The 24912-nt window shown below is 40.4% G+C and overlaps 1 protein-coding gene across 8 annotated transcripts in view; it reads left to right on the forward strand.

Moving 5' to 3' along the window:
* Rnf38 (ring finger protein 38) overlaps positions 1 to 22582 on the forward strand; it is a 105187-nt gene extending 82605 nt beyond the window's left edge. For all 8 annotated transcript variants that reach the window (XM_028770242.1, XM_028770241.1, XM_028770240.1 and 5 more), the window contains 8 exons: positions 4677 to 4844; positions 5821 to 5991; positions 8356 to 8517; positions 9444 to 9550; positions 12262 to 12346; positions 14908 to 15029; positions 17145 to 17244; positions 19134 to 22582. In XM_028770242.1, coding sequence (XP_028626075.1) covers positions 4677 to 4844; positions 5821 to 5991; positions 8356 to 8517; positions 9444 to 9550; positions 12262 to 12346; positions 14908 to 15029; positions 17145 to 17244; positions 19134 to 19196 — 978 coding nt within the window. In that variant the 3' untranslated portion in view covers positions 19197 to 22582. The remainder of the gene's footprint in view (positions 1 to 4676; positions 4845 to 5820; positions 5992 to 8355; positions 8518 to 9443; positions 9551 to 12261; positions 12347 to 14907; positions 15030 to 17144; positions 17245 to 19133) is intronic.
* The last annotated feature ends 2330 nt before the right edge of the window (positions 22583 to 24912 follow it).

Consider the following 24912-nt stretch of genomic DNA (forward strand, 5'->3'; position numbering starts at 1 on the left):
CTTTTTAATGTATGGTGTTTTGCCTTCATGTATTTCTGTATACTGTGTATATGTCTGGTGCACAGTGGAGGGCAGAAAAAGGTGTCAGTTCTCCTGAAACTGAAGTTACAGCTAGATAGTTGTGAGCTACCATGTGGGTGCCAGAATCAAACCTGGGTCCTCTGCAGTAGCTCCTAACCACTGAGCTGTAAATAGTTTTTATTGGCTGAGTAGAAAAAGCAGCACCATTTAAAAAATGCCAGTTCAGAGCCACTGAGATGGATCAGTCTTTGCTGGGTTCAGTCTCCAGGACCTACATAGTGGTAGGCAAGAATCAACTCCTAAAGGTTGTCTTTTTATCCACACACAACCATATACAAGCTGTTTATTTTTAAATGCCAATTTACAGAGTGTATAGTAGACTTAACTGAATCAGACCCAGCAATATAGGTTAATAGACTTTCTAGGTAGTTGAAGTGTATATTTCAATTAGCCACTGTTGCATAATCCTGAGGAAAAAAACAACATAAGCAGAAACAGCAATTCAGCTTTTCCAGCAGGACTGGGGATTTAAGGCCCAAGTCTTGAATAAAACCAAGGCTTTGTTGTGTCTAAGCCAAGCATCTAACCACTGAGCTAAGCAGCATTTCGCATTTCCAGTTTTATTTCCAATTTGTAGGCCTTAATTAAGGCATCTATGCCATAGTCAGTTAGGCTAAAGAAATATAAAAGCTTAGAAATAAGAAGACACATCTGTGAATGTTTTTTATTTGGTATATGGTGATGGTTGAATTTGGAAGATGACAGAGTCCTTATTAAATGATGGTAAAACAATTAGGAAGTTTATGAATAGGTTCATTCCCTTCAGAAGGAAGGGCTTTCTTAGAACACATAAAAAGTAAACAAAACTAGTGGCACATGTATGTAATTAAAACTTTTTAATTTCATTGCTCTTTGTCAGACATATGCTATTTAATTGCTTGGCCAGTTGCCAAAATAATTCATAAAAGAGGAAGGAAGGTCTTTAGCACTGATGCAGTAATGACTCAATATCCATATGAGTGAGTTTGAACTTCTGCTCTATCTCACCCACAGAAGTTAGATCAAGTAAGGTTGGGATGTACCTCAGCTGTGCTGCCTAGCCTACAAGGTGTGCTCTCCAGCACCCAACCAGATGATGGAGCACCCAGGAAGGGGAGGCTGGTGTATCAACAGTTCAAGGTCATTTTCTGCTATATAGAGTTCAGGACTATCCTGAACTAGAGACTAAAACAAAATCTTCAAAATCTTCAAGTTAGAGTTTAGATATGTATTAGAAAGATAATGCTATTAGCACAACTGATTGTTTTTATTAAGTAGGAAGTATTTTAGTTTTAATTAAAAAAAAATTTATACTTTATTCGTGTGTGTGTGTGTGTGTGTGTGTGTGTGTGTGTGTGTATGTATGTGTATGAGTGATTTTGTCTGTGTGTATGTATAGCAGATGTATACCTAGTGCCTGCCAAGGTCAGAAGAGGGTGAAGGATCTTCTGGAACTGGAGTTACAGGTGGGTGGTGGGAACTGAACCTGGGTCTTCTGCTAGAGCAGCAAGTGCTTTAAATTATTTAGCTTTCTTTCCAGTTCCAGCAAAGATTTCTAAATATATGTGTATAAGGAAGTAGCCACACTTGACAAAAGTGGACTTCATTAAGATAAAAATAAAATGGCTTTCAAGGTGGCTCAGCAGGTAAGACACATAGTGCAAAGTCTAACCACCTAAGTTCAGTCCCCAGAGCCCACGAGGTGCAAGGAGAAAACAAAGTCCTGCAAGTTGTCCTCTTGGTTTCTGAGTGCACCATGTGTGTTTGTTTCCAAATATAGACACATGATAATAATAAGGGATAAGGAGATGGCTCCGTAGATTCTGGGCCTGCCCCACAACTTTGAGGAATGGGATTGAGATGCACATCAGTTATGTAAGATATCCATAAGAATCAGTTGAGCAGAGTGGACTGCCTTTAGTCCTTGAGGTGAGGTAGCAGATGGCTGGGACAAGCTACATCAAGCTGAAACAGAGAGCCCCAGGTCAGCAAACATGGTTTTGACAAAGTAGAAGATGGGCAATCAGCAAACAGTGAAGGCTGTGGAAAAGAAAGTCTACCAAAATTCTCTAGTAAGAGAAATGCAGATGTAAATCAAGCATGCTATATACCATTTCTCACTGATTGGCAAGCATGTTAGTAACGCCAGTCTTTGAGGAGAGATGCTAGGAATTGGGTCCTTTTACATCACTTTTGGAGTTTGATCTACTTTTAATAAAGCCTTTTCAGGTGATTAGATGGTACCGTTAAAAAATTTGAACATGGGGACGGAGAGATGGCAGAGGCATTCTTGCAGAGACTTGAGTTTGGTTCTTAAGGACCTACTTTGGAAGGTTCAAAACTGACATGACCCCCAATTTGTAGGAATTCTGACAACCTCTGGCCATCACCGGCATCTGCACATAAACTCACACAGACACACACATTACATATGCATTCAAATGATAAATAAATCTCTCTTTTTGTTTTGTTTTTGTTTTTAAGATTTATTTATTTAATATGAGACCACTGTAGCTGTCTTCAGACACACCAGAAGAGGGCATCAGATCCCATCACAGATGGTTGTGAGCTACCATGTGGTTGCTGGGAATTGAACTCAGGACCTTTGGAAGAACAGTCAGTGCTCTTAACTGCTGAGCCATCTCTCCAACCTCAATCTCTCTGTTTTTTAAATCTGAAATGTATCCCCATCTTTTCACCCAGTATGCTTTGAGATAAATACTACTACTAATATAAAACAGTAAGTTGTGTTCGTAGTTGCAGAAGAGTAATGGCAGTTGTTGTGAACCTAGTACAACAAGTATGCTTGAAATATCTGGTTAATCTCAACGAGGGGAAGGCAAAGCTGCAGTATTGGGTGGAAAAAGGAGGTTGGTCTTCCTTGTATTCTATGCTGGGTGCTGGTGATGGAGCCCAGGGCTTCGAGCAAGCACGCTTACACTGAGCTCTGTCCCTAACCCAGATTTAATATTAAATGCCACTTTCATTGTTCCCACCTGTTCCAACTGAACAAACACACACATGCTTTGGTATAGAGAAAGGGCTCAGCTGAGAGCGCTGGCTGTTACTGAAGAGGACTCAGGTTCAATTCCTAGCATCCAAATGACAGCTAACAATCACCTGTAACTAGTTCTATGGTAACCGTTGCCCTTTTCTGGTTTCTATGGGCACTCCAATTGCATGATCTACAGGCAGGAAAAACACCCATTCACATAAAACAATCAGAATAAATCTTTGAAAAATTACAAGTTTTAATATTTTCAAAAGCTATATTTTTAGGAGTATTGCTCTACAAGGCAGGCTGAAAGAGTTAACATACCAGTAATTTTTTTAATTATTAATTCATTGTGAATTTCACATTGCACCCCAGTTCCACTCATCTCCCTGTCTCTCCATATCTAGCTTCTGCACTTGCTTGCACTCCCCCCCCCTTCTCTCTCTCTCACTGTCTCTCTCTCTCTCTCTCACTGTCTCTGTCTCTCTCTCTCTCTCTCTCTCACACTCTCACACACACACACACACACACACACACACACACACACACACACCCCAAGAGCACAAAAACAAAAAAATCATCTCATGGAAGCTGCAGTGTGTCACTGTTTGTCACACAGTATGTCTTTTTGCCCAAACAGCTTCATTGCAATGAGTCATTGGTCTGGTTAGAAGCTTCTGATTTCTGCCACACTTTCAAAACTGGGTCTTCTCTGGGACTCCTCTTGGATATGCTATTATTGCCCAGTGTCATGAAGCTCCAACAGCTGTGGTTCTGTAGGACTGGCCCCTTTCAGAAGTTTATACATGGAGTAGATCTGTGCCTGGGTAATAGATAAGTTGTTCTGCCTGCCAGCTCTCCTGCACCAGGACCACCAGGGTGAGCTCTCCCACTTTGCCCAGGTGAGGGGCAGGACTGGCTGGCTCTTCAGCGCTCATACCATCAGGGCCAGCTTACTGTGCTGCCCAGGTGAGGTTTGGCACCAGCTCTGCTCAGCCCTTGGACATCAGTATGGCCCCAGGTGGCAGCCCAGACCGGGGACATACATTTGGACTTTGGTAACACAGGTGCTCTTCACCATCTCTAGCCCCTCTTTTTCAATCTTTTAATTCTGTGAGAATAGTGTATAATCTTCATAGAGTTGTCTTTCTTATGCAAAGACTGTAAATATTCCTATTGAATCTACTAGAGGGAGCAAGGAATGGTGTCACAGACCTATAATTCTAGCACTTGGGAGAAAGCAGAGGGTTAGGAATTCAATGCCATTTTTGGCTACATCATGAGTCAGAGCCTAACTTGAGCTAGGTTAGACTGTTTAAAAAAAAAAGAAAAAAGAAAAAAAGAACACTGCGAAAGTACAGTATGTAAACAGGGCAATCAATAAATCTGTTTAGCCCAGGCTTTTAATGTACTATGTAAATAAAACACCTTGAATTTCTGATGCTTTTGGTTCCCCCTCCCAGTGCCAAGGTTACATGAATGCACCACCATGCCTGGTTCAAATGGTGCTGGGGTCATACCCAGGACCTCATACCAATTGATCTACTTCTCCAGGCCCTCACATCTTAACTTTAAAAATAGGTAACGTTTTCTCAAAAGTTCTACTTTTCTTCCCTAAAAGCTCCATCAAGGAACAGTTCCTGTTTCCTACACGGTGACCACAGTGGCGCCCCATGGGATTCCACTCTGCACCGGCCAGCACATCCCTGCCTGCAGTGCACAGCAGGTCCCAGGGTGCTCTGTTGTTTTCAGTGGACAACACCTCCCTGTCTGTAGTGTGCCTCCTCCAGTAAGTCTATGTCTTTATTCTCAGTTGATTTTAACTATTTAAAATAAGTATGCCAGCCTGTGTTTTTTTTTTTTTTTTTATGACTTAAGTCTATAATCCCTGCTTAGGCTAGCTAACAGACAAAGTTTAAAAACTGTCTTTGTAGCTTCACTTCCAACAAAAAGATAATTTTACTATAATAAAGGTCTCAGCATAATTATAGTGACCACTAGATAAAGTTAGCCTTAAAGTATAATACATTTTATTTACAGTGATTAAAGTATATACATTTAAGTGTCTTAAACCATATTTCTTCCTATAAAAATAGTTTGTAATTAAACATTAATAAATGTTTGTGTTAGACTTAGTAATGTAGCATTCAGCAGATAGCCATCTTAGCCCTTACTGAGGCTTCATTAGGGTCTCTTGAGTGACAGTCTGTAAACTTGATCTGGAAGGTAAAATTACTTGCTTAGTGCTGTGGGGACATTGAGATTCATTCTACATGTTTTTCCCTGTAGAGCTTACATTTTAGCTTGTAATATTCTGACTCATAGTTAACTTTCTTAACAATGAAGTGGTTGAGATCCAGAGGGTCTCAGTAACATATCTTCAGAGGAAAGCACTTGGAAAAAATCTAAGTATAAGTTTAACCCTCTGGTCTACCTGTGAGGTTAAAATAAACATACGTGTATCAATGTAATAATTAAATGACCCAAGCAGGTCTCTCGGGAGCAGAGTGAAGCATTGTGTGATATTTACCAACTGACACAGTGAGAGGACAGTAAAGAAGAGCTTCTTCTGCACAGTGCTCCCTCTCCTTAAACGACAGGCTAAACTGTGAATTCTTACTTATAGATAGAAAAATATTCCAGTACTTAATATAAGTTACATATTTTGTATGAGTTGGTGTGGCAATTTGATTCATAACTTTTTCAAGAATATTTTATATTCTGGCATTTTTAACCTAAAAGAAATGTTTTTTTTTTTCTTACAGATGCTTCAGGCATGTTCAGTCCAGCACTTACCAGTACCATATGCTGCGTTCCCACCCCTCATTTCTAGTGATCCGTTTCTTATACATCCTCCTCATCTTTCTCCCCATCATCCGCCTCACTTGCCACCACCAGGCCAATTTGTCCCTTTCCAAACACAGCAGTCACGATCGGTACGTATTTCTCTTTATGTTTCTAGTTTTTCCGGAATGTTTAGATTAGGCTAGTTTAGTAAATGTAAATAATTTCCATTTAAGCATATGACATTGGTATTCTTATATAGCTCTTGAAAGAATTAAAGGGACTTACAAATAAGTTAGTTTAAACATACTTTTCAGTTACTTTCAATTTTAAATAATTTATTTTAAATTTTTTCCTTGTTATTTTAGTATTACTTACCTTAAGTGAATTTTATTATTTCATATCTGCAGTCTCTCAGGCACTTTGAAGCAAAGGAAACTTCTTCCCTAATTGGTACTAGGGTTTTTTTTTTTTTCCTATTTTATGTATTCTAATGATTTTTTAAGTCTATTCTTACTTGTGTGCACTGTATAGTTGAGGGGAAGGAGTGCATGGCATATAGAAGTCAGAGCACAATTTCATGGAGTTGGTTTTCTTCTACCTTCTATGTGCATTCAAGAACTGGAACTCAGGTTGCCAGGTTCTCCAGCAGGCACCATCTGAGCCATTTCAATGTCTCATTCATGTATTTCTAAATTGAAAGGTTGGAAACCTTTTAATTGTCCGTACTTAAACTTTTAAAGATGAGGAGAGGGGAGAGAGAATGTGTGTATACATCACGTGTCCCCATATGTGCATGTGCGTATGGAGATGAGAAGAAACGTCAGTGCCTCCTGGAGCTGGCATTTCAGTCTGTTGTGAGCCACACTGTACAGGTGCTGGGAACTGAATTTTGCCTGGAAGAGCAACCTCTTAGTTATCTCTGTAGCTAGCTCTGTTCTTCTCTTCTCCCTCCTCCTTGTCCTCCTTCCTTTTCTCATTTTTTTCCTCTTCCTTCTTTTATTGGTTAGTAATGTTTTTTGAAACGGTCTCCTTTAACCCAGGTTTGGGAGACATTATTATGCAAAAGAAGCTTAGAGTGAGTCTACCTATTACACCATTTAAGAAAACAAAGTACAGTGTGCTTTATAATCATTGCTTGCATGGTGCTCACAGTACATTAGGTTGGAGTCTCTCTGGAGTCTCTCAGGCTGTCCTCAAACAGTCCTCCTCCCTTTACCCCAAGTGTTAATAAACACATTATAGGTATATGCTAGGATGCCTAGCCATAGTACACTTCTGAAGTAAGCTAGAAATAGGTCAGTTTTGTAAGTCAGAATACTTAGAATTGGTCTAAAAGTCACATACTGATTGACACCAGAGCCCACGAGTTTTGTTTTTGTACTGGAGTGAAACTTGTACTGTACCATGCCCCATTGTTCTACTTTTGACATACACACATACCATATGCTTGTTCTTCAGGGAGGCTCAGTGTCTGAAATTCTCTGTTGATCAGGGTATTGTGATAACTGAAACTTTTAACTTCCATATTTAACTTGCTATGATTTTTCCTCTCCCATTTTGAAAGCTTGAGTATTAAAGGACATGTATACTCTTTTTGCCCCATCTACTGAGAGAATTAAGACCATTCTCAGCAATCAGACTGTCGACATTCTGGAAAATGTCGACATCACTCTTAAGGGGCACACCGTCATTGTGAAGGGCCCCAGGGGAACTCTGTGGAAGGACTTCAATCACATCAGTGTGTAGAGCTTGAGTCTTCTTGGAAAGAAAAAGAAGATGCTCCAGGTTGACAAATGGTGGGATAACAGAAAGGAACTGGCCACTGTCAGAACCATCTGCAGTCATGTTCAGAACATGATCAAGGGTGTTACACCAGGCTTCCGTTACAAGATGAGGTCTGTGTGTGCTCACTTCCTCATCAACGTCCTTATTCAGGAGAATGGGTCTTTGGTTGAAATCTGAAATTTCTTGGGTGAAAAATACATCCACAGGGCTCAGATGAGGACAGGTGTTGCTTGTTCTGTCTCTCAAGCCCAGAGGATTAATTAATCCTTGCAGGAAATGATATAGAACTTGTATCAAATTTAGTGGCTCTGATTCAGCAAGCTACAACAATTTAAGATATTAAAAAAAGTTTTTGGATGGCATCTATGTGTCTGAGAAGGGAACTGTGCAGCAGGCTGACGAGTGAGGCCTCAGATTCCTAGCTCCAGAAACAAGATCTTGATCACAAATACAATTTGGGCTCTTTGAGGACAATAAAGGACTTACATATTAGGAAAAAAAAAAACAAAACAAAACAAAGGACATGTAAACTATACTAGATGATGCAAATGCTAATGTGTAAATAAGACAGACTATAATTAAAGGTAGGAAATCTTGGGTCCACTTATTTTTTTTAGTTCGATGTATCAACAATGGACTTGAAAACATTGTTTAAAAAAAAAAACAATTTTTAAAAGCATTGGGAGTAATGCTGATTTCTCCTCTCTCTCCCCTCCTCCCCCCCACAGCCTCTGCAGAGGATAGAAAATGAAGTGGAGCTCTTAGGAGAACATCTTCAAGTAGGCAGTTTTACTTATCCCCCTTCGGCCCATCCCCCAACATTACCTCCGTCAGCTCCTTTGCAGTTCCTGACACATGACCCTTTGCATCAGGAGATGTCCTTTGGAGTAGTAAGTCTTCATTCATTGTTAATACTCATTTAATTGTTCGACAACTTATTTTGAGTTTTCAGAATTCATGTGTTCTTAAAATCACTTGCATGTGTGTTTTATCCTGGTTGTATTAAAGAACTAGTTAATGCAACTTAAACAGTAAGTTTTTTAAAAAGCAGCTATCAGCTGAGCATGATAGCACAGACCTGTAATCTAGCACTAGGAAGGATTGCTGTAAGTTACGAAGGCCAGATTGGTCTACAGAGCAAGATCCTGGCTGCTCTGGGCTAGATAGGAAGACCTTGTCTTAGAAAGAAAGCAAGTTGACTGGGCTGAAGAGATGGCTCAACAGTTAAGAGCACTGACTGCTCTTCCAGAGGTCTTGAGTTCAATTCCCAGCAACTACAAAGTGACTCACAACCATCTGCAAATGGGATCTGATGCCCTCTTCTGGTATCTGAAGAGAACAATAGTGTACGTACACACACACACACACACACACACACACACACACACACACACAGAGTAAATAAGTCTTTAATAGGGGGGAAAAAGCAAGTTGAATTTTATTCTAGACTTGGGAGGCAGAAGCAAAGGCAGTTGGAGCTCTGAGTTGGAGACTTGCCTCGTCTACATAGTGACGTCCAGCACAGCTGGGGCTATGTAGAGATAACAAAAAACATGATCAACAAAAACAAAAAGCCATGTTGGGGCCAGCAAGGGTGTCAGAGGGTAAGGGTGCTTGCCATGTAAGCCTGGCAACTCCGGGAGGAGGGAAGCAATGGCATCGACTTGTCCTCTGATCCTCACATGCATGCTGTAACATGTACACCTGTCTATACATCATGCATATACAATAATTTTTTTTAGTTTAAAAAAAAAGTAGATTATTTGACATTGATTATAAACATAGAATGATCATTTTCAACCTTACCCTTCTACAGCCTTATCCACCATTTATGCCTCGGAGACTCACAGGACGGAGTAGATACCGATCCCAGCAGCCGATACCCCCTCCTCCTTACCATCCCAGCTTACTACCATACGTGTTGTAAGTTCCTTCTTCTGACTTCTCTTGAGATTCTTTGCTTTATGAATGCCTTCTCTGTGGTCTGTCATTTAGTATGTGTTAAGTTACTGCTTTGGCTTGATGTTAAGTGGGACTTGGAAGCCATTTATTAAGGAAGAAAATGAGAAGGTAGAAAACTCAAATTATTTATCAAATTGCAAAATGGAAAAATTTAAAGTATTTGCCACTTACACAGTTGAATCAGTTTTTTTGTTTTGTTTTGTTTTGTTTGTTTTGTAGATTGTATTTTGTGTGAGTCTTTTGCCTGCAAGTATATGTATGCATGTCACGTGCATACAGTGCCTATAGAGCCCAGGTGAGGGCGTTAGCTCTCTGGAAATGGAGTTATAGATGGTTGTGGGCCACTGTATTGATGGTGGGAACTGAACCTAAGTCCTCTGCAAGAATAGCAAGTGCTCTTAACTGCTGAGCCATCTTTTCAGCTCCTAGAGTCATAAACAACAGGATTTTTGTTTTTTGTTGTTGTTGTTTTAGTTTTTACACTTACTAGAATGTATGGGATGGGGAGCACATGTATGCCACAACTTGTATGTGGATGTGGAGGTCAGAGGACACCTTGGGAATGTTTGTTCTCTTTACTATATGAATTCCAGGGATCAGACTCAGATCATCAGGCTTGCAGGGAGCAACCTTACTGTCTCTTAGGCCCTAGAATCATTTTTGATGGTATTTTTCTTAGAAAAGACAAGAAGTCATTTTTATGTCTTAGAACTAGCTAGTCTGTTAGGATTAAGTTTATCTGTAATGAACATCATGGGTTAAACATGGCATAATTTTATTTCTTACATAATGAAGAGTAGAAGTAGGCCAAATCCAGTGTGGTTTGTTACCCTGGTGTCTGAGGGGGTGAATTCTTCTGTTCTCAAGCTCAGGCCATTATAGTAAAACAGCTAGTAGAAGTGGATGTGGGAAGCTGGGTATGGTGGCATACTGTAATCCCAGGAGTCAAGAAGCTGGGGCACAAAAATTACCCCTAAATACAAGGCCAGCTTGCTGTACAGAAAAAGTACCAAGCCAGGTGTGGTTACATAGCAAGATCCTATTTCATAGAAAAGAAGGGTTAAAAAAATAAAGAAAATAAAGTAGGTTTCTCTGCTTACCTGCTTCTCTTGACATTTCCCAGAATGGAATATATTACTGTTGTTGTTATTTCCCTGACTGGGACTTAATCATGTCTGTAATTACTTTCTAAGACAAGTATGAAATGTAATCTTTAAGCTTCAAGTTATTTTTCTGATAATTTTAGCTTCCCCCTGTTTCCCCTTACCATATACCTTCCTCTCCTATTTGTCTTAAAATAAGGTACTATAACCTCCCAACTTAGTAGCTCAGAAATGTTTCTATTTAATCTTCTGTATTTCCATGTAAACTTTAAAATTAGCATTCTTTTTGTACTAAAAGCTATAAAAGTAACTTTTCTTCTCCTGTAGTAATAGTAATTAGCACCTTTTGGAAGCTTACTGCCTCTTTCTGTTAACTGAGGCTTAGCCTTGGAAGCTTCTAGGCTCTGTGCAGTCTAATCTAGGGCTAGAATGTTTTCAGCCTCCAAGACTTAACTGCTGAAGAAGCTCATCCTTTCTAGTTCTTTCTGAGCTGTTCTGGCTCAAACTCCTCTCCAAACTGACTGCTGGCTTCTTTCTCAGCCTCTGAAATGTTCTGCTTGGCCGCATGCTAGCTTTGGCAATCTGTTGTAGTCTTCCTGGCTCCTTCTCATTCTCTGGCTCGTTCTGTTTTCACCTGTGTCTAACTTGTTCTTTCTCTGTAACCTGTCAGTGTACAACTGTCCCAGTAGAACTTCCTTTCCTTTCTCTGCACTGCCCCTCAGGTAGCTTCCCTCTCCTCTGTTCTTGTGAGAGTTGTGCACATCCTATTCTGTCAGATCTTTTTCCGAGTCATCATTTTTTCTGCAACTCAATTAGACTTAATTACTTTCAAACATGGGTGCTTTCTCTACAAAGTAACTTTACCTTTATTGTTTGGAATTAAAGACGTGCACTGAGGATTAAGTGTGCACTAAGGGCTGAGCCACATTACAACTAGAAACAGATTTTTCTAGTAAACAACACAATCTCGGTTCATAATGTGATCACATACCCTGCAACAAAAAGACATTTATATTATAAGGTTTAGTAGAGTTTTGTGTTTTAAATCCATAGATCAATATGAAGGAATAGTGGTAACTAGTAATTTTTCTAGTCCACATATATATTAACTGTTTATCAGTCTTTATTATATAGGTCTTACATATGCTTTATTAAATCTATTCCTACATTTAAATTCTTCATTACATTCATTTATTCAGCATGAGTATGTGCACACAGTGGCCTCTGTGCATGCGCATACTTTGGTCCACTTGTGGAAATTAAGACAACTGTGAGAGTTGAATGCTCTTATCATCATGTAGGTTCTAGGGATCAAGTTCAGAATATCAGGCTTGACAGATCTCCTTTACCTCCTGAGCTATCTCTGGCCTTCATATATTTATCTCTTTACGCTATTGCGAATAGCTTGTTTTTACTCTCAATTTCTGTCTGTTTAGTAAAGTCATTGCCTTTAATGCCACTACTTAGCATTGACCATTCTTTGTCCATGTAATCTGTCTTTTGTCCTTCTGTCATTATCTGTGTTGTTGTACATCCTTACTAATGTTTCCTTGCTGGTTTTCTCTGTAGATCAATGCTTCCAGTACCTCCTGCAGTGGGCCCAACTTTCAGCTTTGAGTTGGATGTTGAAGATGGAGAAGTTGAAAATTATGAGGTTAGTAGATAATCTATGAATTTATTTGGGGAGTGTTGTATGTATTATCCTTTCACGTAAACATTTATGAAGTTAACTTTGCATTTTAAGATAAAAATAATCCAAAAAATTATTTAGCGTCCCTAAGGTATTTGAACATTTGCCACATACCTATTACAGTGGGTAGACTTGTTCATACTTATAATTCCAGGGGGAGGATGCAAACGGTGGAAAGTGGTAAGTTTTGATTAGGTGTTTAAAAAAGAATTATGGAAGCAAAGGTGTCTGAGCTGAATCTTGAAAAGGGGGATTTTTATTTATTTTTATTTCATCTATTTTTGCATATGGTTGAAGGAGGGAAGTGTTAGCACACTGTGGAATATGGTCTGTGACCTGTGTGGTGACACATGCCTATGGTCCGGACACTTAAGAGCTGGAAGCAGAGGATAACACATTAAAAGTCAGCTCAGACTACATGGTAAGACCTTGTCTTCAAAACGGGAGAAAATGGAGATTTGAGGCATTATGTTGGGATTGACACAGGAGGATCTCAAGTTCCAAGATCAAGTTGTATAGCAAGACACTTAATCTTTATATAAAAAGACAACCTAGTTATAGGTTGAAGGACATGAATAATGAACCATTAACAACTAAGGGAGAGTGAGGTACTAGTGTAAAATCAGTAAACATAATAAGATATATCAAGTGTTTTAAAATATGAGTTCATGGTCAACACTTTAAAAACTCAATTTATTGATCTTTTTTACAATTTGGTGTGGGTAAGTTACTCATTATAAGAATATTTCTTTAATAATGATGAAATTAGTATCATTCTCCCAGCCTTGATGAATTAATGGCACAGTAGGTTCATTTGTACCTGGTGGCTGAACAGTAGAGCGCAATGGGCCTGACAAGTCAGATCTCTCATTGTACAGGAATGTGCTGAACCAAGTCAGAAGTGGAAGTCATTAAAGTCACATTGGGAACATCTGTGGGTTTTGTTTTAATTTTGAGACAGGTTCCCCAAGCTGACTGACCTTTAACTTGTTCTATAGCTTTGCCTGTCTGATTAGTCCTGCTCTGTCTTCTGAGTCCTGTCCATAAGAGTTCTACCGCACCTGGTTTGATGTTGTCCTGGAGCTGGAACCCAGAGTTCTGTGTGTGCTGAGCAAGCACTCCACTAAGTGAGGTCCAGTCACAGCCACCCACTGGGAATCTCTACAGGTCTTTGACCTGATTTCTTCAACAAATATAAGGATAATGAAACTTGAGAGGCCGGAGAAATGCTACAACTATTAAAAGAATTTAGTGCTTTATCAAAGGACCAGAGTAAAGATCCCAGCACCTACATCAGGGACTCATAAACATCTGTAACTCTATCTTCAAGGGATCCAACATCTTGCTTCTAATCTCTATTGACACCCATGCATATATAGGACTTTACATATGATGACATTGTGTCCCTATTTGAATACAATGCTTGCTTTAAAAATAGTCAGTAGTATTTGAATATTAATTGGATATTTGATTTTAAATTAATTGTAATATGATGCCATGGTTGTGTTTTTAAATTTTTCTTGCGTGTATAGATGTTTGGCCTATGTGTATACTTGTGTACCGTGTGTGTGTGTGTGTGTGTGTGTGTGTGTGTGTGTGTGTGTGTGATGCCCTTAGAGGCTAAAAAAGTGTCACATGGTTGTGAACCCCATATGGGTGCTAGAACCGAGATCCTCTAGAGGAGTAGTCAGTGCTCTTAACTGCTGAGCCATCTTTCTATCTTTAATAAATTGATTATGTAATAGACGTGACCCACCTCCCCAAGGCTCACTTTGCACGAGTTAGTCTATACAGTTAGTCATATCTAAACTAAGTCTTGAAAATGTCTGTGTTTCTTATGGCTCTGTGCATGTGGTGCCTTTGCCATGTCATGGGGAGGTTTGTGGGAGTTGGTTCTCTCCTACTATGTGGGTCTGGAGATTAATTAAGCTTAGGTTGTCAGGCCCATGACAAGTGCCTTTACTTTGTTGAGCCAGAGTCATTCTTATTAGAATACCTGGCCCTGTTGTATATTTACCTCTACTGTTTTGGAAATGAATTTGTCTTTGATAAAATCATCCTGAAATTCTTGTGTGATGGTTATCACTTCTCAGTGGCTATCCTGATTGCTGTCCTAATGACTGACTATTCTTGTGAGCATATGTGAAAAATCTTAAGTTTAGAGTACAGCTTAGTTACAGCCTAAGTACATAGTTTACCTATATAAAATGAAGAGTTGTAAGTCCAAGCACTTGAGAGACTGAAGCAACGGTCTAGTTTACAAATTGATATTTGTCTCAAAAAAAAAAAAAAAAATAGAAGTTACTCCAGTGGATTGCCAAAGGGCTCTTGTTCAGTCTCTGGGATTCATTTGGTGTAATGGAGAGTACCGCCTTCCCACATACACTGCCTTCAGACCTTTGCTTGTGCTCCATGGTACCATGTGTGTGCATGCAGGTGCACATACACAAGAAATTAAACTGTTATGATAGTACTCCAGGAGGAAATGTAAAGAGATGAAAAATCTATCTCCTTCTCCTCTTTAGGCCCTGTTAAACCTGGCAGAGAGACTGGGAGAGGCGAAACCTCGGGGACTGACTAAAGCTGATATTGAGCAGCTTCCTTCTTACAGGTTCAACCCTAGCAACCACCAGTCAGAGCAGACTTTGTAAGTATGTGTCTGTGACACTCCTACTACCTTTAGGAAGCTAAAGTCTGAGTGCCTGAGAGAATGTGATAAAGGTGGGTGGTTAGCATAGACCCTGACCAGGTTCCTGCTAAGGGAGTCTAGTCATATGGACTGATTTTTTAAAATTCATTTTTATTTGTTTGTTTGTCTTATGTCTACAGTGTTATGCCTACATATATGCTTGCAGGCCAGAAGAGAGCACCAGATCTATCAGTAAACGGTTATGAGCCACTATGTGGTTTGCTGGGAATTGAACTCTGAAAGAGCAGCCAGTGTTCTTACCGCTGAGCCATCTCTCCAGCCCCCTTGTGGACTCTTTAAGTTTCCCTAAGTTACAATAGCAAGTGACTGATAGTGAAGTTTAAGTACAGGTTTGAATACAAAATGAGCTGAAATTCATATCAGAAAGTTCACTGAATTTAAGTGGGTTTTTTTTATTAATTTTATTTTAATTTTTGTCTTGTTTTGCTTTTCGAGACAGGGTTTTTCTGTGTAGCCTTGGCTGTCTTGGAACTCACTCTGTAGACCAGGCTGGCCTCGAACTCAGAAATCCGCTTGCCTCTGCCTCCCAAGTGCTGGGATTAAAGGCGTGCACCACCACAGCCTGGCTTATTTTAATTTTTTTAGGGTATTTATAAAATTGTGCAGCTATCACCACAGGTTTAGACCATTTCATCGCTCCAAAAAAAAAAAAAAATGGTTTCCTCTTAACCTATTAGCAGCCACTGTTCCTGATCTTCTCAGCCCTGTTCTCTTTCTCCCTTTCCCTCTCTTTTTCTCTTTTTCTCTCTCTCTTTTTTTTTTTTTCCCTGAGAGACAGTTTCTCTGTGTAGCCCCACCTGTAATAGAACTTGGCCTTGCTCTGTAGAACTCAGCAGAGATCCACTTGCATTTGCCTCCTGAGTGCTGGGATTGAAGGCGTGGGCCACCACTGCCTGCCTGCCGCTCATCCTCTTAATGCCTTGTCTCCTCTGTCTCTAGATAGCACATAGCTGGAATCCTATAACACTGTGCTTCTCATACTGTGTGTGTTCGTTGTGTTATATGCAAGTGCGTGTGCACATAGAAATCAGAAGTTGATATCAGGTGTCCTTTGAATCATTCTGCAGTTCTAGAAGTCAGAGTCTCTACTGAACCTCACTGATTCTCTAGCCAGCCTGTCCCAGGAATCCCAGCATTTTTATGTGAGTCAGACCTTTGGGTCTGAACTCTGGTCCTATTATTTATACAACAGACTTTATCCACCAAACCACCTCCCCATCCGTAATTGATTTCGTATATGGGGTAAGATTTTGGAGTCTTCTATATTGCTTTTTTTTTTTCTTTTCTTGAGAATATCCTACTGTTCCAGTACTCTTGGGGGGAGGGGTACAGGAGGGAAGAACAGGGTCTCACTAGTCTAGGCAGGCCTCAGACTCAGAGAGATCCTCCTGCCTCTGTCTTAAGCACTAAGATTAAAGGTGTCCACCAACATGCTCAACCTTACTCCAGTACTTCTAAGAATAATACATTATTGGTGGTCTAATATCTCTAGTTTTCAGATGGACTGGGATGTTAATTAGAAATGACCCTTTTTGTCACTTGTTTTTTGTTCTTTCTGGTGAGTGTGTAACATGTTTGAGTGTAGTTGTGTAGTGCCTGCATGTGAATGGTGCATGAGCCTGTGCCTGCACAAGACATTGGGTGTCTTCCTCTGTTGCTTTCCACTTTATTGTCTTGAAATAAGATCCCTTACTAAGCTAGTTTGCTTTTGCCTCTACATAGGCCAGCCAGGAACCCTAGACTTCCTTGTCTCTACCTCCCAGTGCTGGGGTTACTTGCACACACACCCATGCCTGGCTTTGTACATGGATGCTTGGGTCTTCATGCTTACAAACACTGTTCCGCACTCAGCCATCTCTCCTGCTCCTTAACCAGACACTTTTGATAATCTGTCAATAAATCAAAGAACCCTCAGTAAATCCCTTAGCACCATCATGTTTAGGATAGTGGTAATTTTTTTAAAGTGATATTTTGATAACCAAGAATAGTTTTTTAAACATAATAGTCATAAAAAAATAGAAGACCAAAAATGATTTCTTTGCTCTTTTCCAGGTGTGTAGTGTGCATGTGTGATTTTGAGTCAAGGCAGCTCCTTAGAGTCTTACCCTGTAACCACGAGTTCCATGCCAAGTGTGTTGATAAATGGCTTAAGGTAAAGTGACCACGAGTGTAAAGAGAGTGACTATGCTTGGCATTTCTGTTGATGATAAGATCAGCTGAGTAAGTCCATGGTTTGGAGGCGGGTGGGGCACAGGAGAGCCGATGGAAGCATGGCGTTTACAGGGAACACTCTGTGAGAAGTCCAGGTAAGAGCAGCTGTAGAGACTGGACTGAAGATAGACTGGTCCTGTGTGTGCTTAGCATGGGTGACTTCTGGGTGCAGTTTCCAGCTTTGTTTGTTTGTTTGTTTTTTAAGAAGGTAATTGTCGCCATCAACGAGGTGGCAGTTTCACACGGGCAAGGCAGGGAGCAAGCACTCGATGTGTCCCTATTATTATCTGTGTGTTCTCATTTTAACCTTGGGCTTAAGACCTGGGCTCCTGAGAATTCTTTTTTAATTAAATCAGAGTCATGATGGGACCTTGCTGAGGCTTTTTTGCCAGAGATTTTTCTGAGGAATAAGCTTTTTACTAAATTCTGATCAGTCCTTCTGTGCATATAGAAAGCCCAAAGATGAAGACCAGCAGCAGTCAGTGGTCTCTCAGCGTGACTGCTGAGGCCTCTTGTCTTCCTTTTTAAGCTTTTGCTTTGTGTAGTCTTAGTTATGTGAATAAAATATAAATAAAATGACAAAAGAATGTAAATAGTCAATTTTGAGAGTTTTTTAGTGGAATGTGCTAATTAGACAACTTTTATAGTCTAATAAGGAAATCAGTTAAGGTAGAGCTGGTGTTCTGGTACATACCTGTGATCCTCCCACTCAAGGGAAGGCTAAGCCAGGAAAGTCTTGCCCCGAAGGCCATTCCAGACTACATAGTAAGACCTGTCTACTAAATCCTGAAAATGAAGAGTCTAAACTTCATAGAAAAAACAAACAAAAACATGGCTTGTGTGTGTGTGTGAGGGGTGGTGCACAGGGGAGACCCGATGATGATGTCACTGGTTACTGAAAAGTCAGTCTGAAGCATGGAGGAGTTTATGCTTGATTCTGAAAAGCAAGGGGAGGGTGCTACTGCAGCTGTGTTTTACAAACCTCCCTGGCCACAGTGTAGAGAATGAGACAGAAAATACATTCCTCAGAAAGGAACTGAATAGGATGAGGGTGAGCCAGGCATAGTGAGTAGTGATAAACAGCCTAGAAGACTGATCTCTCTCAGAGCCATCCATCATAATGTGGGAATTAGAGTGTTTGCTGAGTAGTGGTCATAGCAGGTAAGACAGTAAGTGATGCCTTTGTTTTTCCCACCTGTGGAAATAAAGGGAAAAAAACACGTTAGGAGTCAGGGAAGGAGTAAGTGGGAACCATGTACAGTATGACCTTACTCTGTTAATCTTAGCACTCAGGAAGCAGGACAGGTGGGTCTCGTTGAGTTGGAGGTCAGCCTGATCTACACAACAGAGAGACCTTGCAAAAACTAAGAGTAGTGAAGACTGGACCCAGGCCTGCTCTTGGCATGTGAAGTCCTAGCACTGTGAAGAGGTGAGGACAGGAGGAGGGCTCCATTCTGAAGACTAGTGTGTATGGCATCCTGGATTTAATGCCCAGCCCCATCCCTGTTATCCTTCCTCCAAAACCAAAAAGAACAGCCAAGATCTTGATTTTAAGTTTTTTTTTTCCAAACTAATTGCAAATAGCAAGTCATGTTTATGAATTTAAACAAAGTCATTAAAAAGTGAGTTATCTAGCTGTTTTGTTTTGTTTTGAAACAAGTTCTCATGTAGCTGAGGCTTGCCTGACTTACGATTCTCTTGCCTCCACCATCTAGGTTTAGGATTTGTTTTTAAAGAAATAGAACGTAAAGACCATATGAGAGTATATGAACTTGGTACTTGACTGTATGAGATGTGACTTCAATGAGCTTCCTTCCTCTTGTTTTTCAGGGAAATCGTACTTGCCCAATTTGCCGAGCTGATGCTTCAGAAGTGCATCGGGATTCAGAGTGACCAGCCTAAGAGCACAAATGTAGTTTGGGTGTTCCTCATCACATGTATATATGGACTATCCATTGAACTTAACCTGTGTGGCTTCCAGCCCTCCCTTTACCAAAAGGGTCAATGGACCTTTCTTTGCACTGTGTGACTTAATCAACTATAAAAGCTTACAATTAGTCTTCACAATTATGGGATTGTTATACTAACTGTGTGATTGGAACTCCAAAGACCTTTTCTTTAGCTTAATTTTGTGTGTGCACTAACATTCCCTGGTTTTTGTGTGATCATTCCGAGTGTTGCTGCAAGATTACAGTGGACGTGATCTTTTAGCATGTGCTTTTATAAAAAGTGGTAGCTCCAGATGATATAGCAATCTACCTTATATAGAGCCTTCAGAAACTGTGAGTGGAAGTGAGTGCAGCGTATGACTGCTGGTGATCAGTGAATCTGTGAGAGAGTGTGCAACTACATGTGTGGGAGCATGGTAGCTACTGTGTGTGTGAGATCTATATACCAGCATGTACCCAGAATGTGTGTGTAGTTTTAATTATGCTGCAATGTATAATCTGGTGTGTTATTTAAACAGCACTAGTACTGTACACTGGTTTCCCTTGTGTTTGCTGTTGCACACTGATTGCTAAGGGTGCATCGATTCTAAGCATTGAATACTCCATCCCCTTCCCTCCCAATGAGTGGAATGAGAAAAGCCTTCTTCCTTTGCTTCAGGCAGCTGTCCCCTTCTCTTCCTTCGTGATCCTAAGTGGGTCACTTAAGAAAAAAGTATCAGATTCTCCATGACCTGATTTTTTTTTTTTAATTTTCAGTTCTATTGTAAAAGAAACTTAGTCTCCAACTTGCTATTTCCAAAAAGAAGGTGCAATATCATATATATCATCATTAGCAATATTAGCATTTCAATCAGTGATCTGAGTGTTACTTGCTTTTTCTTTACATTTCCAGTAGCTTCCTTACAGAAAGGACCTGGGTTTTTATTAATGTGTAGATTTATGGTCTGTTCTGAAGATGTTTGAGTGATAGATTTTTAAGAACACACTGGTCCTGGAAGTCTTGCCTCCTTGACTTCTTCTAGAGCAAAACCTGTTAGCGACTCAGCCTGGTTCTGGTTTGTGTTCTTCACTCAGGCCTCCATGGGCAACAACGGTTTCAAGAGAACTGTTTGTTTCTGTGTTTGAGTTCTGTGGTGTTGAGTTCACACACTCCAAGCCTGAGGTTGTCTGCTTCTTCCCTCAGTAAAGATTCTCACTGAAGCCTTTTGTTTCAGAATGGGTCAAGTGCTGTGACAGCTCATTTCTCAGGCCTGGTTTGCTTTGATGTCTTACTCTTAATTTATGTTAGAATGAGAAAAGCTTAATACAACAGGTGCCCAGAATACTTGCAGTGTAAGTGAAGATTGGATTTTTGTATAAAAAAAAAATAATGCTGTCAAACGGGAATTGACCTTTATTTAATCTGAAATGATACATAGCTGTGTGTGTGTATATTTTTTAAAAATAGGTTCATTGAACATAAATCAGATTGTTTGAGGTCATTTTTCAGCAACATTGGATTCCTTTCTCCTCAGTGTGCTCAGCCTTCTCTGCCTCTGTGAGTGTCAGCATGTGTGCAGCCACACAGGCTGCAGCCTTCCACTCGCAGCCGTGACACCTGCCTGCCAACCTCACTCAACTCACAGTTGGCACCAGGCCTGAGGCCTGTTTTTTTACTCAGACAGGGACAGTGTTCAACTACTTGTTACTGCCGTGTTCCTTATCATCCCTTGAAGTTTCTCTAAGCTCATCACAGCCTAGAGTTCAGGAAAGTTAATCCACACAGAAGCACAATTTTGTCCTCTTCCAGACACCGTTGCCTCTATCTAGTTAGACAAATAGGATTTGACCTACATTCTATTGCCCCTAGATTTGTGTTAGTGTCGGAAATATGTAAACAGTGGTAAAATGCACGTTACTTTTAAATCATTAGGATAACCCCTGTCCGCTTCCTAATGAATAAAAGGTGTGTTAAATACCAAAATTATTGACATATATACTAATCAGCTCCAAATCACATACAGTTTAATCTTTATTTTTTAATTTAAAGAAATCATGTTTAAAATGGTAAAAAGTCCATCTTATATATAGACTTTTATATAGCTTCAGAAACTTTGTACCTGTACAGCAGCTCTAACATGACACTGTTCCACTCAGCATCCATCCTGTTGATGCACTTTCCTAACTACTGCAGACAGACTGACTCCCAAGGCTCATTGTGCTCACGGCTGGAAAGGAGCTTTTCTTCTATCTGTGTTTGCCATGAAGCCCCTTTCCCAGTAGATAGATAGATAGATAGATAGATAGATAGATAGATAGATAGATCTCTCTCTCTCTCTCTCTCTCTCTCTCTCTCTTTCAGAAGCAGTTGGCAATTTAGGAGGCTTCTGGGTCTGTCTTGGTAAAATCCTGTTGTGCAGATGACTGCTGTCTCCTGGAAATGTCTTAGCACAGAGCTCTTGAGGCAGTGCAGACCTGTTCATGGCAGGGTTAGGCTGTCTTAGGTGCACACTTGCCTGTGATCTCCAGCTAGCCTGGTGAGTGTCTTTGTAGCTAGCAAATGAGGACGGAGATGCACCGGGTGGCAGAGGATGCGGGTAGCCTTCGTCCTCTGCCTCTAGAACATGATCGGCATCACCATCCTAACCCAGCTGTGGTGTTTTTGTATGATTTGGATTTGGGGTTTCGTTTTCTTTTGGTTTGTTTTAGTTTGGTTTTGATTTTGGTTTGGTTTGGGGTTGTTGTTGTTGTTGGTTTTTTAGTTTGTTTTTTTTTTTTTTCATGAATCACGATATTTTGTACTTTTAAAAACTCCAACCTCCACAAAACAACTCAAGGCCTGCAAGTATCAAGATGTCCTGAATTTTTTTTTTTTTTTAGCAGAATCTGAAATTAGATTTTATACACGACCTGAAATGTAATTTGCTAACATTCTTATATTTGGGCCTCTTGTGATAAGTTCATATACAGTCTGCCTGCCTGCTTCTGAGAATATTTTCACAGTATCTCCAGGCCTTCCTTAAGTCTGTCCCCCACTGTGCATCTGCTTACCTCATGTTGCTGTTTGTTTCAGATTATGAAAGCTCACGGGGGTGCTTGTTGGAATCGTTTGCTGAGTCATTTCCTCAAATCATATTCCATTGTGTCAGTTAACATATGTATGTATTATAAATATCTGTAACCAAAATCATTTGAAGGCTTGATAAATTTTTAACAAAGTTTGTACATTTTTTATGAGAGTTACTAGTAATGCTTTACTAAGTAGTGCAATGAATTTTTATTTTTAATCCCTGTGCCCAATTTTGGAGTTGAGAGGGTTGTTGGTAATAAATGTATGATGTACACTTAAAACATGTTGTGTTTCCTGTAAGGTGTGTTTTAGAGTCTGTTTGCAAAGGGCTAGCTAGAGGTGAGGGGACAGCACGGTAGGTAACAGGGCTGTAGTGAGGTGCTGACCACCGAGCTCGATCTTTCAGTGTGTGCTTTGGCATTGTGTAAACAACCGAAACTCACACAATGAGCATTGGAATGTGAAGTACATGTTTCCTTAAAAGGAAGACAAGCATTCAGCAGAAAATGTAGCACACATGGGTATGTGCATATCTAAAGGAGGTATGGGTGTAGGAAACTTAAGTGTATCATCATAACCCTTCCCCCACTCCCATGAACCAAAATACAGGAAAAATCCCAGGTAACTGGAAAAGGAAGTATACATTAGGGTCAGTTTATATCCAAGTTACTGTCAACATAAACAAGGGAAAAGGATCTTCTCATTGTTATACATGATTGCATAATAGATCTCTCCTTTGACTTGAAATGTAAGCAATAAGCTGACCTTAGTTACTTGAGCAGGTAACTGTGTCTGGTATGGCCCCAGCAAATTCATGCAGAAATCCTGATTTCGAACCATTAGCCTGGGAAAAAGCTGTTGTAAAAAGTCATTACATCCTCAGCAAATGTTCTTCTAGGAGGAAGTAGTTCATCAGGTGATGAACTGCTTGTTATTTATGTGTATGGCAACACTGTAGCTGTCTTCAGACACACCAGAAGAGGGCACCAGATCTCATTATAGATGGTTGTGAGCCACCATGTGGTTGCTGGGAATTGAACTCGGGACCTTTTTGAAGAACAGTCAGTGCTCTTAACCCCTGGAGAGAGAGAGAGCTATCTTTCCAACCCGAATTCCCCCTTTGACAAGTGTTTACAGCATTCTCTAGGCTTTGATAGTATTACAAGCGTCTCAAATGTGCCAGCAAACACCACTGGCTATAATATTTAAATGATTAGAAGCCCCTGTTTATACTAGAGTAAAATTCTTTTTTTTTTTTAAAGGTTTATTTATTTTATTTATATGAGTACACCATAGTTGTCTTCAGACACACCAGAAGAGGGCGCTGGATCCCATTACAGATGGTTGTAAGACCCCATGTGGTTGCTGGGAATTGAACTCAGGATGTCTGGAAGAGCAGCCAGTGTTCTTAACCGCTGAGCCATCGCTCCAGCCCTAGAGTAAAATTCTTGTGTGGTCTGACAGAAGTGTAGTTTAGTGGCCACATTTCCAAGCAGAAGAATTGATCATGTAGAGTGCTTCAACTGGAAACACAGTCCAGTCCAGTCCAGTCCTCTCCATATGTGAGAGTATATGTGGCTGTCTTGGTGCCTGTGGCTCAGGTCGAGACTGCTGCGCTGCGTTTTCTGGTTTCTAAAGGGCTGTGCTTTAACTATGGGTAGTGTGTGTCTATAATCCTGACACGTGATAGTTGAAAGCTAAAAGTTGATTGGGCTCTATTGAAGGAGATCCTCTTTAAATGCACCTGACTCTCCATCCTTCAACCTTGTGTGTGCAGAGGATGAACTGTGTTACTCAGGAGTTTCTCTTGTCCTTTGAGACAGGGCCTCTCACTATCCTGGATCTCACCAAGCAGGCTAGGCTAGGCTAGGCTGATGGTTGAGCCCCCCAAATTCTGTGGTCTCCACCTCCCCAGCACTGGCACCTCAAGTATCTGCCACCGTCCTCGGCTCTTTTTTGTTTGTTTGCTTTAATGTGGGTTCTGGGAATCACAGTTGGGCCGTTTACACCATAGTGAGTTAGATTAGCTCTTCAAAGAGATTTTTAATCTGACTATAGTTTAAAGCATAGAATGATAAAATTAAAAAGTTTGAGTCTACACAGCTCTCCCCAAGGGCTCAGGGCCGTGTGAAAGAGGAAGAAGGTAACGAGTGCTGTGAAATGCTGTCTTCCGGAGAACACATGCCAAAACTCACTGCAGCTATAGTTTATCTGTACAAAATTCAAGCCAAGACTAGTCAACATCCCAACAGGCGGCAGCTAATTATACTCAGTGAGTGTGTTAGTCCAGTGTAAGCTAGAATCTCGAAGTAGGCTTTAGTGGCAGTGAAAAAATGGGCTAGCCATAGAGTGAGAGCAAGCTTCCTTCTATGTCCTTTATATAGGCTACCAGCAAAAGGTCTGGTCCTGATTAAAGGTGTATCTTCCCCCACCCCCAAAGGATACAGATTAAAAGTAGTTCTTCCCACTTCAAATGATTTAATTAATCAAGAAAATAATCCCACAGATGTACCAGCTGTTTAAGTTTGTTACTTGCAGACACAGCCTTGTTGACAACAAATAGCCATCGAAGTGGGTTACAAGGAGGAGGGGCATAAAGACATGCTGGAGG

This window comes from Grammomys surdaster, unplaced genomic scaffold (assembly GCF_004785775.1).
Source record: "Grammomys surdaster isolate TR1022 unplaced genomic scaffold, NIH_TR_1.0 199, whole genome shotgun sequence".
In the NCBI taxonomy this organism is placed as follows: domain Eukaryota; kingdom Metazoa; phylum Chordata; class Mammalia; order Rodentia; family Muridae; genus Grammomys; species Grammomys surdaster.